Source organism: Lepidochelys kempii, chromosome 1 (assembly GCF_965140285.1).
Source record: "Lepidochelys kempii isolate rLepKem1 chromosome 1, rLepKem1.hap1, whole genome shotgun sequence".
Taxonomy (NCBI): Eukaryota; Metazoa; Chordata; order Testudines; family Cheloniidae; genus Lepidochelys; species Lepidochelys kempii.
The window spans coordinates 283,085,710-283,098,958 of record NC_136380.1 but is presented as its reverse complement, the minus strand read 5'-3'; the positions used below and the strand labels follow the sequence as shown (position 1 = coordinate 283,098,958).

At 45.1% G+C, this 13,249-nt stretch overlaps 1 protein-coding gene across 12 annotated transcripts in view; it reads right to left on the bottom strand.

The window, feature by feature from the left end:
- The window catches only part of OSBPL8 (oxysterol binding protein like 8), a 193,658-nt gene that overhangs the window by 19,799 nt on the left and 160,610 nt on the right, over positions 1-13,249 (bottom strand). For all 12 annotated transcript variants that reach the window (XR_012156740.2, XM_073327724.2, XM_073327730.1 and 9 more), the window contains 5 exons: positions 7,375-7,612; positions 5,665-5,849; positions 3,970-4,051; positions 3,189-3,287; positions 374-470 (listed from right to left, as the gene is read on the bottom strand). Coding sequence is in view for 11 of the 12 variants with exons in the window: in XM_073327724.2 (XP_073183825.2) it covers positions 374-470; positions 3,189-3,287; positions 3,970-4,051; positions 5,665-5,849; positions 7,375-7,612 (701 nt within the window). In the remaining variant the exon portion in view is untranslated. The remainder of the gene's footprint in view (positions 1-373; positions 471-3,188; positions 3,288-3,969; positions 4,052-5,664; positions 5,850-7,374; positions 7,613-13,249) is intronic.

The following is a 13,249-nucleotide window of genomic DNA, read 5'->3' as shown; positions in this document are numbered from 1 at the left end:
TATTTGGAAGAAGGAGATGCCAATAAGTGACTTGATTCTTAATGGTTTGTAAATAAAGTTTTTAAAGCACAGTTTCTTTGTTTAAATAATCCTTAGAATTTTAGGCACTCCTTGCATTTATTTAATAAAAACATCTAATTGCATTTCCAACTTTTTATGGATTCCTTGTGTAATAATACAGTAGAACCCAGTTTAACCGAGCCTCCATTATCTGTCACTCCATATTTACCGAACCACTAGCCACCCAGGGCTTGCAGTGGGAGTCCCAGCCACCCATTCTCTGGTTTATCTGGATTTTTGGTTATCCGATCTGGTCCCTATTAGATTGGATAATCAGGTCTCCACTGTATATAAAAAAGCATAAAGAACTTACCATAGAACTTGGATTTGGCCAGGATACTACCACTAAGGCAAAATCCATCCTTTCGGTTGCTAACATAGAAGGCAGATACTGGGGGGTGATGAGACACCTGTTGAATGCAACAAAGTTGAACACAAGCAGTTGAAGTGTTGCAATAATTCTTGTTCTAATAAGGACTGATCTACACTACCGCACGGGGTCAATCTAAGTTATGTAACTTCAGCTGCATAAATAGCGTAGCTGAAGTTGATGTACTCAGATCTACTTACCACGGTGTCTTCACTGCAGTAAGTCGACAACTGACGCTCTCCTGTTGACTCCGTTTGCACTCCTCGTTGTGGTGGAGTACCGGAGTCGACGGGAGAGCGCTCAACGGTTGATTTATCACGTCTAGACTAGACGTGATAAATCGAACCCCGTTAGATCAATCGCAGCCCGCCGATCTGGCGGGTAGTGTAGACAAGCCCTAGGTAAGCTACAGAAAGCACGTATCAAAAGTGCACATGATTTAAAATCCAAAGAAAGCCATCTATAGGAAATTTTTATAGACAGAAGTCAAGACATATTTAAAGATATACTCTGATCAAACAAAGTCAACATCCTTACTGAATTCAAGGTGTAACTAGAAAACTTCAAATGATAGACTATTACAAAAATAAGTGTCTCAAATATTATCTTTAAGAAATCTCTTGTATAACCACCTATGTCTAGTAAAAATCCAGAGTACCATTAAAGATCAAGGTTGTCTGCAGAACTTCTTGTATACTTTTCATGTACTTAGCACTGTTTGTCCCTTGCAAGCACCACTACCCTTTAATAATTAATCTCAAACCCTAGAACACATGAATTGTCTCACTAGCTGGAAGCATGCATTTGCGTGGTCGGAGTGTCCTAATTCCCAGGTTTTCCACCTCAGCTTGGACCAGAAGTACCATATGCTTGGATTTTCCTGGCCTACTGGCTGCAGTTGTTTTACTGCCTCCTCTGCCAAGTTCCAGAGCTAGTTGCCATGTTATTTTTATTTTTCAGAAAGAGAAGCTAGTAGACTAGAGGTTACTTAATAGTAGTGTCTCACTACAGCCCCACTGTAAGAGATGGGTGCCTACTCACATGGCCAAGGAACTATTTTTGAGTAGCAGGTAGGAATATGTGCACAATTCCTCAATCCCAACACTACATAGGTCAAGGGTACAAATATACCAGTTCTTCTACCCATCCCTTAGTTCCCCTCTGTGCCTTTAGAAACACTATTTGTGGCTTGGCTCTGAGACAGAGGATCAACATGACAGTATTACATTCACAGACAAAACTTATTGCTGGTGAATAACCCTTTTTCTCCTCCATGATACTGCCGCAGAGCCCTTATAGGAGACTAACACTGACTTCCCTGAGAAGATGGCCTAAGAAACACTATTATTTGAATGAGTGAAACTTTGTCCCTCCACTCCCAAAATCAGCATCTGCTCTTGATGTAGTGTTCAGACACTTAGTAATTCATGTAGCAGCCATTCCCCTAAGCAAATAGACATTCAAACAAAGACATCAAATCATTTCTTAAATACTGGTTCAGATTCAGCAAGATACTGAGCCAGTATTAAGGAGCCCTGGGACTACTCAGAAATGTTAAGTACCTTGCCAAATTGGGGTAACTATGACTACACAGAATATTGTTACAGTAACTCCTCGCTTAACGTTGTAGTTATGTTCCTGAAAAATGCGACTTTACGTGAAACGACGTTAAGTGAATCCAATTTCCCCATAAGAATTAATGTAAATAGGGGGGGTTAGGTTCGAGGGAAATTTTTTTCACCAGACAAAAGACAATATTTTTTTAAATTTATATATATATATATATATATATATACACACACACACACACACACACACACACACACACACACACAGAGTATAAGTTTTAAACAAACAATTTAATACTGGTACACAGCGAGGATGATTGTGAAGCTTGGTTGAGGTAGTGAAGTCAGAGGTGGGCTATTTCCTAGGGAATATCTTACTGCTAAATGATAAACTAGCAATTGCCTGAGCCCGCAAGGGTTAACTCATTGTTGTTAATGTAGCCTCAGATTCCACAAGGCAGCAGGAATGGAGGGAGGGTAGACAACATGGCAGACACAGAGACACACACCATATGTGTGAGAGAGAAATGCGCATTGCTCCTTTAAGTACACTGACCCCCCTCTAAGTACATTGCCTTTTTAAGTAGATCAGCAAGCTGAGATGGCAGCTGCTGCCAGGAAGCTCCCTCCATCCTGAGCCCTGTTGTATGTCCCCCCGCTCTATGGAAGATGGGGTAAGCAGAATACAGGAGCAGGGGACACCCTGACATTAGCGGCCCCCACCCCTCCCCGGCACAGCAAGCAGAAGGCTCCAGGGAGCAGCTCCAAGGCAGAGGGCAGGAGCAACACATGGCAGTGGGACAGCAGGAGGGACAGCTGAACTGCTGGCAATTGATAGCCTGCTGGGCAGCTGCTGCACACGGAACTTAGGGGAGCGGGGAGCTGATAGGGGGGCTGCCTGTCCACCCTGGTTCCAAGCCCCCACCAGCTAGCTCCAACGGGCTGCTCTTCCTGCAAGCAGTGGACAAAGCAGGCAGCTGCCAAACGAAGTTATAAGGGAGCACTGCACAACTTTAAATGAGCATGTTCCCTAATTGGTCATCAACGTAACAATGAAACAACATTAACCAGGACGACTTTAAGTGAGGAGTTACTGTATTTTATCTGTTCAACAAAGCAGAGCAAAAATTAACTAACTGCTGGCATATATTAAGAAGTCAGATTAATAGCAAAACCTATTTTGCCAATACCTGTTCAGCAATATAGAAAGTCTTGCTGTTTGTCCTGGGATGAATCCACATGCAGCGGAAAGTCTCACCAAGTATAGGATTGTATGGTTTCTTTAGTCCCTGAACAGAAACATTGGAGATTTCAATCAGACAATAAAATCACAGAAAATGCAAAACAGTTTACAGAAAATGGAATTAGCACTATCAAATGTAAAGGAAAAAAGAGCAGAGGACACTAGAATATACTGTATGAGAGAGAGTCCAACTTTGAAGATAACCCCATGAATTCTGGGGGACAAAGAGTAGAAACAGGTACTCATTAGTACTTCAGCGATCCTTTCTTATTCTGTGTACATTTTATGATGGGGGATAGAGCAGTTGGGCTGTTGTGGGAGAACTGGTTTAATCACTCATGTCCTTCTGTCTGAAATTAAGCAGAGGCAAGCTGTGTGTCATTCAATACCCCTCCCATCAGCACTGCTAGAAAGAAGAAGTGCTAAGAGGCAAGTAGGGGGCCAAGTATAAAATACTAAAAATGTTGCTATTTAATCCTGGTTGTAATTTCCTACTGAGATTGATGTTCCTTACTGAAAGCATGACTATCAAGAATATAGGAACTGCCCAATTTAGCTGAAAATGCATATTGCAACATTCATTGCCAAAAATGTGCATTAATGCAGTCCATTTCAACCATGGCTTGAGTCCAAATATAAGAGGCAGCTTCATATTTGTATATATTGCTTTTAAAATAATAAAACATTAAGATCATCCTTTAATAGCAGAGGAACATGCAAAAGGTTACCTTTGGCTTTTTGTAAAATCCTGACAAATACCATTTCACTACTTTCTTCATACGATTGTAAGCATTCTCTTCAAGAGCAGCCCTATGAAACATGACAGAGTTACTGGATTAAAGATAAAATTGAAATAGACACATGATAAATCTTCTACCATTATTATCTACTACCAGCATATTATCATTTACATTGATATACATTATAATATATTATCTATTGACCAGAAAATAGATCTTGTAACAAGTTTTTGAATGAGTACACATGGGGAATTTAAAATCACACCTATATTTTAAGTACATATGTTTCAAATAATTTTATCAGATTCACTGGTAACTGAATGGACATAGTTAGAAAGTACTCAGAATAAAGATCAATAATGTCTTTTGGCATACAGTTGACCAAGAAGCTGCCAAATTTAAAAAAAAAAAGTCATGCTTCTTAAAGATTTGACAGTATTACCAAGAGACTGCTTCCCAAATATCTCACTGGAAACTTTTCCTATTGTAGATGGGGAGATATTGCTGCTAGTCAGACTAGTGAGGTCCAAGGAGAAAGTTAGCAACACTGAGTCCCAATAAGCTTCTTGAATACAAGAAAATGCTCATTTTATGATCAAAAAGCTTGGTTTGATTCTTGAAATTCAACTAAATATTTTGTTTTCCTTTATGGACTTTTGTTCCTTTCTAATATAGCTTAATACTGTAGACAGACATTGATCCAGACATTGATCCACGTGATGTAATCCCCATTTTAGGATTGTAGGGTGAAGTAGAGCCCTTTTTGTGTTTATTATTAAATATTTGTCAAAACAATAAAGTAACAAGAAAATCTAGTCTTGAGAACAGACTGGAGAACTGTTGGCTCTTGAGAGAATTGTGTGTTTCCCCCACTTAAAAGCCAAAAGTCACGGGGGAAACTATTCCTTTTGCAAAGCCAATTATGTCCAATTCTGGGCAGAATGGCCATTGCAAAGATATAGTACTTAGGCCCTTGCACCCAAAATCTTATCTGTACAGTTCTCCAATATGGGAAGACTGCTTTAGAAATTCACAGGACTCCAAGTTGAAGTGAAGCATTCCATTTTACATCCTTCTTATTCCTTTTGGTTCTCAGATAAATCAAGTGAATTCATCTAGGCCAGTGGTTCTCAACCTGCGGCCCACAGGCTGCTTGCAGCCCAATCAGCACAGACCTGTGGCCCATGTGACATCCTCAGGGCTAGACAGGTAGTATTGGATACGACCTACAATGGTAAATAGGTTGAGAACCACTGATCTAGGCCCTCATATAGCTAACAAAACACTTTAATTGGACTCCTTAAATGGTATTGTTTTGTAGATAGTTAGGAAATTTAATTCCCTTTGCCTTCACTAACTGGCTCTTAACTTCTTAAAGCATAGGAAAACAGAAGTTTCCAAAGGTTCCTATCCTATGTTTCTAGTAGCACTGACAAGCACATTTCTCTGTCAGAGTTATCATAAATTTCTGACCAGGAAAATTTGCCTTTGAGATATATTTTATGAGTTTTAGGAAGTAAAAAGCCAAGGAAATCCCACAATACGGTGTTTAATACATTGTTAGATGAGCATTCAGACATTCAGCGTTCTCTGCTTCAGTTTAACCGGGATGGATAGAAAACCTTGCAAAGTCATTTCACTATTTAATAACATTTATTTTTAAAGTGAAAAGAATTAACTCACTCAGACAAGAAGTCTGCATGATAGTAGTAATCAGAGAGTTTGTCCAAGAAAGAACGAGGTTCCAAGATAAACGTAGGCAGTACAACCTTGGAGAGGTCCATTCCTGGACGGACTTGTTTCAACAGCATCCAGATCAGGCTTTTGTTCTCCTCCGACACTGTTTCGGTTTGACAAGCCTCCCCTGCCTTCCACCAGGAAAAAATGTTGATGAAAAAGTAGAAACACAGTAACAGTTCAACATAACCTATGAAAAAAACTACACACATTTAGGACAAACAATAAGTTAGGTTTAAGATACATGGTAGCTAACCAACTACCTGCAGGAGTATGGGAACTACCCCCGTTAGAGGCATTCTGAGAAGTTTAATATATGCTACCTGATTAACACAGCAAATCAAATATGCTATCTAGAAATTTTTTTAGGAATTGGGTTTGCAACAATAATTATATTACTTTTTATATCAAGAGAGCCCTCTAGATGGGACCATGGTCAGAAGCCTGTTCCTTTCCCAGCCATCAACTATATGTTTCCCTTTTCTCTCACATGCGGTGAATGTGCCAGCCAGGGGCCATTGGTTACGTTAATCAATTTCTCATTTTGAATGTTGCAGAAGAATCTGCCCATTTCACCCTCACCTCTACCCTTTGATATGTCCTGCACTCTTCCATATGCCTCCCTTCCTCTAGCAGCAGCAAGAGGATGCTTTCTCTCCCATCTACACATCTTCAGAAGACACTCTGCTAGACTAGGAGAAGAAAAGGGAGATATTTCCCTTTTCAAGAGTTTCAAGAAAGGAAAACAGGATTTTAGAAGAAGCTACCTTATTTCCAATTTAAAAAAAAAAAAACAAAACAAAAAAAACTTGTTGCGGGTTTTGTCTAAAAAAAGTTCAAACATCTTTGGAGCAGAAATCGGTAACTGCAGCATTAAGGTAGGCTACAAATTATCATCTGACATCTTGTTCATTCCCTGCTGCTTCTTAAAAAAAAAAAAAAGTCTCTAGCAGTGAACAGCCACAAGAGAGAGGCTCAAACAAGTCAGATTCAGCGTTACCATTTCAAATAGCACTGGTGATTTTTTTATGGTGACTGCTACTTTTTAATCACACAGATGTTCAGGACATCACAGACAGGTGGAGCTTTGCCATGAAGAAGGTACGTCAGAGTCATTGTGAAGATCAACTTAACAAATTTGTTAAAAGATAGAAGGCAACGAAAGCAATCTCTGAGCCCTGAAAATCTTGTGACTACTGGCCTCTCTGATTAAGGGGGAAACTAGAATGTGAAGAAGCCTCTTAACTTCATTTAATAACGAAGTTTCTTGCCCTTTTCCTTGAGAAGAGAGCCTTGAAACCAAGCTAATGTAATCCAATCATTAATCATGAAAGGACAAGCAGCTGGACTCCACTTCTGCTGCAGGAGGCACTTTCTATGTAAAATCAGTCCCTTAAGTTTGGGGAGTATTCCAAAGAATCATCTCAGTAGCTTTTGCCCAAAGTCCCTTGCTCAGCCACAAGACTAGTGGTGAACAGGAATCTCTTAAATATAGGGGCATGAGGGGGAGTAGTCACACTTTCACAAGTCTCCTTAAAGTACTAAATCCTACACTGCAAGGCAACTTTCCAATGATATTCAATTTGACTTCTAAAACTCTTAAGTCAATTTGCTATCTGGAAATAAGATGACTACTACTAAGAGTACATTATTTACCTCTCCAAGTTCTTCATGAATCTGTTCCATATAGGTAGTTTCCCTGATAAGATCAACAGGTTCTGGATCAACATAAGAGTCATCCTGTCGCTCTGATGTGTCAGTGTCACTTTCTTCACTTTTCCCTAGGCCATCATTATCAGACTCGTCATGATCATGATCATTTTCCTTATCAGATTTGTCTGAGTACACGTCTTGATCTTTAAAGTGATGCCTTTCAATTTCACTATAATTTAATCTACAACAAATAAACAAAAAATGAATCTAAAATGTGATTGTCCTGCTCCTTCAAATTGTGCACCACTATGAATAACATCCTCAAACCAAGAACTTACCTAATGCAGGACATTCCGTGTCAATACCAATACCTGATAACCACGTCAAATTAATACAACTGCAATAAGAAAGGATCACAAGGAAGAGCTTTCCTTGAAACTTTTATACCAATCTGTTTAGTTTGCTTTCGTTTTGAACTATGAAGTTCATTACCAACCCTACAACAATTTCATCCTCATACAGGTTTTACATTACAACCCTCACTATTTTGTGTATAAAGAATATGTATGATTGATTGCCTAATGGTACTTTTACTTTTAGTGGGTTTTAAAAACTGTTTGTATTTGTAGGATACATACATAGGCACATATAAAGGTAGATCTATAGTCCAGTTAGCTTACATAGCTGAGAACTGCATTTCAGAAGTGTCAAGTGGTGCAGTAGCTACTGCATAACTTAAAAGAAAGGCCAAAGGAAGATTTTTGCAGAATTCTATGAAATGCCATCTCAGTAATGTTTCTCTGTGTAATAGCTGGCTGTCAAGTTGGAGGCAGATCATACATATTGGTTGAAAGGAGTCAGTAGAGTACATGTTCCAAGAGTTCTCACGGGCTTATTTGATAATCTGTACACACACAATGGATTGGGCCATGAACCAAGGATTGACGCAACAGGCTTCCTCCTCCTCCCAGTTTCACCCTAATCTCAAGGGATCCCCTCAGAGGCAACAGTGCTGTATTTCTCCAGATGCAGGCCTTCACCCACTCCCCTGCATTAATGATATAACGTTCAGCATCCTGCATTGGGGAGATGAGCAACAACATGATCCTCCCATAAAAGGAAGGTAAGGGAGCAGAATCCTCATGCACACTTCCTGGAGTAGATGGCAGAATTCTAACATCCTGCTCCAGGGTGCACATATGGTGGCATCTTTCTCAGGTTAGAGTTCTGATTCATGTGGCGGGAAAGGCAAAATTTGGGGATAAATTACTTTACTACCTTGGGCAGGAATGCTGAATGCGGCCACAGCTGGTCTTATCCTTGTAGAATACTGTATAGGGCAGTTCTGAAGTAAGCATCCTGATCTCAGACACCCTGCAGGCAGACGTTACTGCGACCAAGAATGAAACTTTCCAGAAGAGAAGAAGAGGAGAGCAGGAACCCAGAGGCTTGAAGGGAGGCCCAATGAGTCTTGACAGCATGAGATTCAGGTCCTAGGGAAGGACAGGATCCTGGACATGCGGGTAGAGACATTCCAGACATTTCAAGAACCGGGCTGTCATGTCGTGACCTAAGGCCGACGACCAGCCTTGGAGCGGTGGGTGGAAAGCTGAAATAGCAACCAGGTGGACCCTGATCGATGACAGGGACAATCCCTGGAGTTTGAGGTGCAAAAGATAATCCAGGATCACCTGCAGCGAGGCCTGCTCAGTCCAGATACGTTGTTTGGAGGCCCAGCATGTGAACCTTTTCCATTTGGCCAGGTAAGTCACTCTGGTGGAGGGCTTTCAGCTACTGAACAGGACCTGTTGAACCCAGGCCGAGCATTCCCGTTCTTCTGCATTCAGCCATGCAGGAGCCAAGCTGTCAAGTGCAATGCCGCCAGTTTCGGGTGCAGAAGACTACCGTGGTTCTGGGACAGCAGGTCGGGGCAGCTACCGAAAGATCCAGCAGCATGCTGAACCAGTGCTGTTGAGGCCACATGGGGTCTATCAGGATAATCTTCACCCTGTCCTGTTTGATCTCCACAAGGACTCTGTGGATCAATGGCACTGGCGGGAAGGTGTACATCAGGGCCCCTGACCAGGGGAGCAAAAAAGTGTCTGACAGGGAGCCCCTGTCCATCCTCTAGATTGAGCAGAACATGTGGCATTGCCTGTTCTGATGGGATGTGAACAAGACCACCTGGGGAGTCCCCCAGCTCTGGAAGACCATACTGACCACCTCTGGATGGAGCAACCATTCTTGGTGAGACAAGAAGGTCCTGATGAGGTGATCTGCTAACACGTTCCCGGTCCTAGGTAGACGTGTGGCTAATCAGAAGAATGGCTTGCTGCACGCAGAAGTCCCAAAAGTGGAGAGCTTCTTGGCAAAAGGCTGATGATCAGGCTCTGTCCTGCCTGTTGATGTAATACATCGCAGCCGCATTGTCCGTTAGGACCTGCACCACCTTGCCCCTCAGCTTAGGCAAGAAAGCCTGGCAGGCCAGGTGAACTGCTTTCAGCTCCCTGACATTGACATGGAGGGCCAGATCATCCCACAGCCAGCGGCTTTGCGTGCTGAGCTCACCCAGGTGGGCTCTCCAGCTCAGGTCCGAAGCATCAGAGACCAGGGGCAGCAATCAGGCTGGGGCCCTGAAGGGCACTCCCTCCAACACCGACCTGGGATCTGACCACTAATCTAGGGATGACCGGATGTGATTGGGCACCCTGACTACCTGGTCTAGGTCATGCTTGTTGGGGATGTAGACCTACGCCAGCCACACTTGCAGAGGCCAGAGATGGAGCCAGGCATGCCTGACCATGTATGTACATGTGGCCATTTGGCCCAACAACCGCAGGTAAGCGTGAGTAGTGGTGAGCAGGTGGTTCTTCACATGGGAGATCAGGTCTGACGTGGCCTGAAAACATGCCTCCGGAAGGAAGGTTCTGGCTCACGTGGAGTCATGAACCGCCCCAATGAATTCTATTTGTTGGACCGGCCTTAAGGTGGATTTTTTCTAATTTATTAATAGGCCCAGGTCGTGGCAGGTGGAACGCACCAAATCGAGGCTCCTCTGCACTTGTTCCCGAGACCTGCCTTGATGAGCCAATCACTGAGATACGGGAAGACCTGGACTCCTCAACGCCTCAGGTAAGTGGCCACTAATACCATATATTTTGTGAATACCCTTGGGGCCGATGAGAGGCCAGAGGGCAGCACTGTGAATTGGAAATAGTGTCCGCCCACTATGAAATGGAGGAAATGTCTGTGACCTTGGAATATGGAAATAAGCATCCTTCAAGTCAAGAGTGGCATACCAGTCTCCCAGATCCAGGGACAGAATAATGGAGTCCAGGGAGACCATGCAAAACTTCAACTTCTTGAGAGATGTGTTGAGGTGTTGCAGTCCAGAATGGGTCTGAGGCCCCCTTTTTGCTTTCGGGATTAGGAAGTCGTGGGAGTGGAACCCTTTTCCTTTCATGTCCTGAGGGAGCTCCTCCACCATCCCCAGGTGCAGGAGGTTCTCAATCTCTTCAATGAGGAGTTGCTCGTGAGCAGGGTCCCTGAAGAGGGATGGGAAAGAGGGGAGGTGAGAGGGAGGGGCGGACGAAAACGTCAGGCTGTAGCCTTGTGACAGTATCTGTAACACCCAGCGATCCGAGGTGACCCGCGACCAGGCCGAACAATAGGGATAAAGACGGTCGAGTAAAGAATGGCGTGGATCCTGGGAGCTGACTGGGGCATCGCTCTCAAGTGCACGATCAAAAGGAGTGATTCTGGCCCCCGGGATGCTTTGCCAAGCTGGACTGCGCAGGTGAGTAGGAGGAGGAAGGGTGGCGGCAACTGAAACTCATCCCTTCTCCTTGCAGACCCCTGACGAGGCTGCCAAGGCCTTGGTGGCAGGGGCGGCTAGAACTGCTTCTGTGCAGACTACTGCGTACACATGCCCAGCAAGCGAAGGGTGGCCCGAGCGTTCTTTATTCCATGCAGCCTCGCATCCATCTGTTCTGAAAAGAGACCAATCCCATCCAATTGGAGGTCCTGGATCGAAGTCTGCATCTCTTGGGAGAGGCCGGAGGTCTGAAGCCAGGAGCTGCACCTCATAACCACCGTGACCACCCTAGCTGCCGAGTCCCCAAGGGTATTCACAAAATATATGGCAATAGTGGCCACTTACCTGAGGCGTTGAGGAGTCCAGGTCTTCCCGTATCTCAGTGATTGGCTCATCAAGGGCAGGTCTCGGGAACAAGTGCAGAGGAGCCATGGCATTTGGAAGGAGCACCTAACCACTACGGTGCCGTCCTCTACCAGGGTGCCGAATTCTTGGGCCAAACCCCACAGAAGGGGCTCCTTGAATTTATGGAGGGAGTCCCATAAGTTACAACTGTATCTGCTCAACAAGACCTGATGGGTTCGCCACCTGGAATTGCAGGCTGGCAGTCAAATAAATTTTCCTCCCCAACAGGTCCAGTCTCTTGGCCTCTTGTCTTTTTCGTTGGCTCCAAAGACAACCAACGAGCACAGAGGTGGGTGGATATAAAGGTACTCAAACCCTTTGGCTGGGACAAAGTACTTCTTTTTGGCCCTTTTGGAGGTGGGAGGGCTGGACGACGGGGTTTGCCAGAAGGCCTTGGAAATGTTGAGGACTCAGTCATGCACTGGTAGTGCAACACGGGCAGGGGTAGAGGCTGAGAGGACGTTAAACAAGGTGTCTGCCTGCTCAGCCATCTCCTCCACCTCTAGGCCCAAGTTCTCAGTCACCTATCGAAGCAGGGCCTGGTGTTCTTTAAAGTTGTTCAGTGGGCTGGCCCTCAAGGGTCCTGCGACCACCTTGTCCTAGGATGAAGATGACGACTGTACCACCAGCGGAAATCCTGGGGCATCATCCCTAATGCGGGGAGAGAGGTTTAGGGGTGGGTGCAGTGTCCTCTACCCCAGCCTCTGAGTACGACCCATGCACCAAGCCTGGTGCCATCGGTACCGCCAACTGTTGCACTGAGGCAGCGGCAGATGAGCAGTGCAAAGGAGTCATTGTCATGACCGGCATGCCCCACGAGCTCCAATAAGGCTGATAAACTGGCCACGGTGGCGCCATCCATGTCCACACAGCCTCACATGCCCAGTTGTGCCGGTGGAGTCTGGGTGAGGGGCTGAACTGCCCTTCCGTGCCAGAGGAATCCCCTTCCGGTGACCATGGTGTGGCCGTTGATGCCTACATCTGGCCACTGACCATCACTGCTGGAGACTGGTGCCCGAAGTGAGAGGATCGGCGCTGGTATCAAGGGGACTGGTGCCGGGGGGACCATAGTCAAGACGAGAAGCGCTCCCACGGGACAGGCAACCGAGATCTGCGCTGAGAGGACGACCAGTGGGAAGGCAAACGGTGCCGGTGGTACGGAGACCAGTGTCTTCCCCTAGGCTATCTGCATCGAGACACCGGGGACCGCAATTGTGGTGCCTGAGGTGAGCCCCAGAGGAACTGGGCTGCAAGTCTGGAGATCTGCGGCGTGGAGGTGGAGCACTGCCTTATCTCAAGAGAATCGGTGGCACTCCACTGCCCCCCAAGGGGTCTTAGCAGCTGGCTTGCTCTTGAAGGGAGCCTCTGCTGTTTCTTGTGGCACGTGCAGTGCCAGCAGCACAGGCAGAGGCCTCTGTTCTCTTGGCACTGGGGGAGCTTCTGGGAAGGCATTGATGCCATCAGGAGTTTGGGTCTCTTACTGCTTCCGGGAGTCAGTGGTGGACCCTTCAAGGGGCTAAGGGCCCCAACCGGGGAGGCACATACAAGTGGCTCCAGAGTGGCCAGGTGGCCTGGGTCCTTTCCCCAATGATCTATGGCCCTTCTTGCCCAGTGCTGGGGAGCTGTGCTTCCTTGTTTTCTTTTTGGGCACCGGCAACA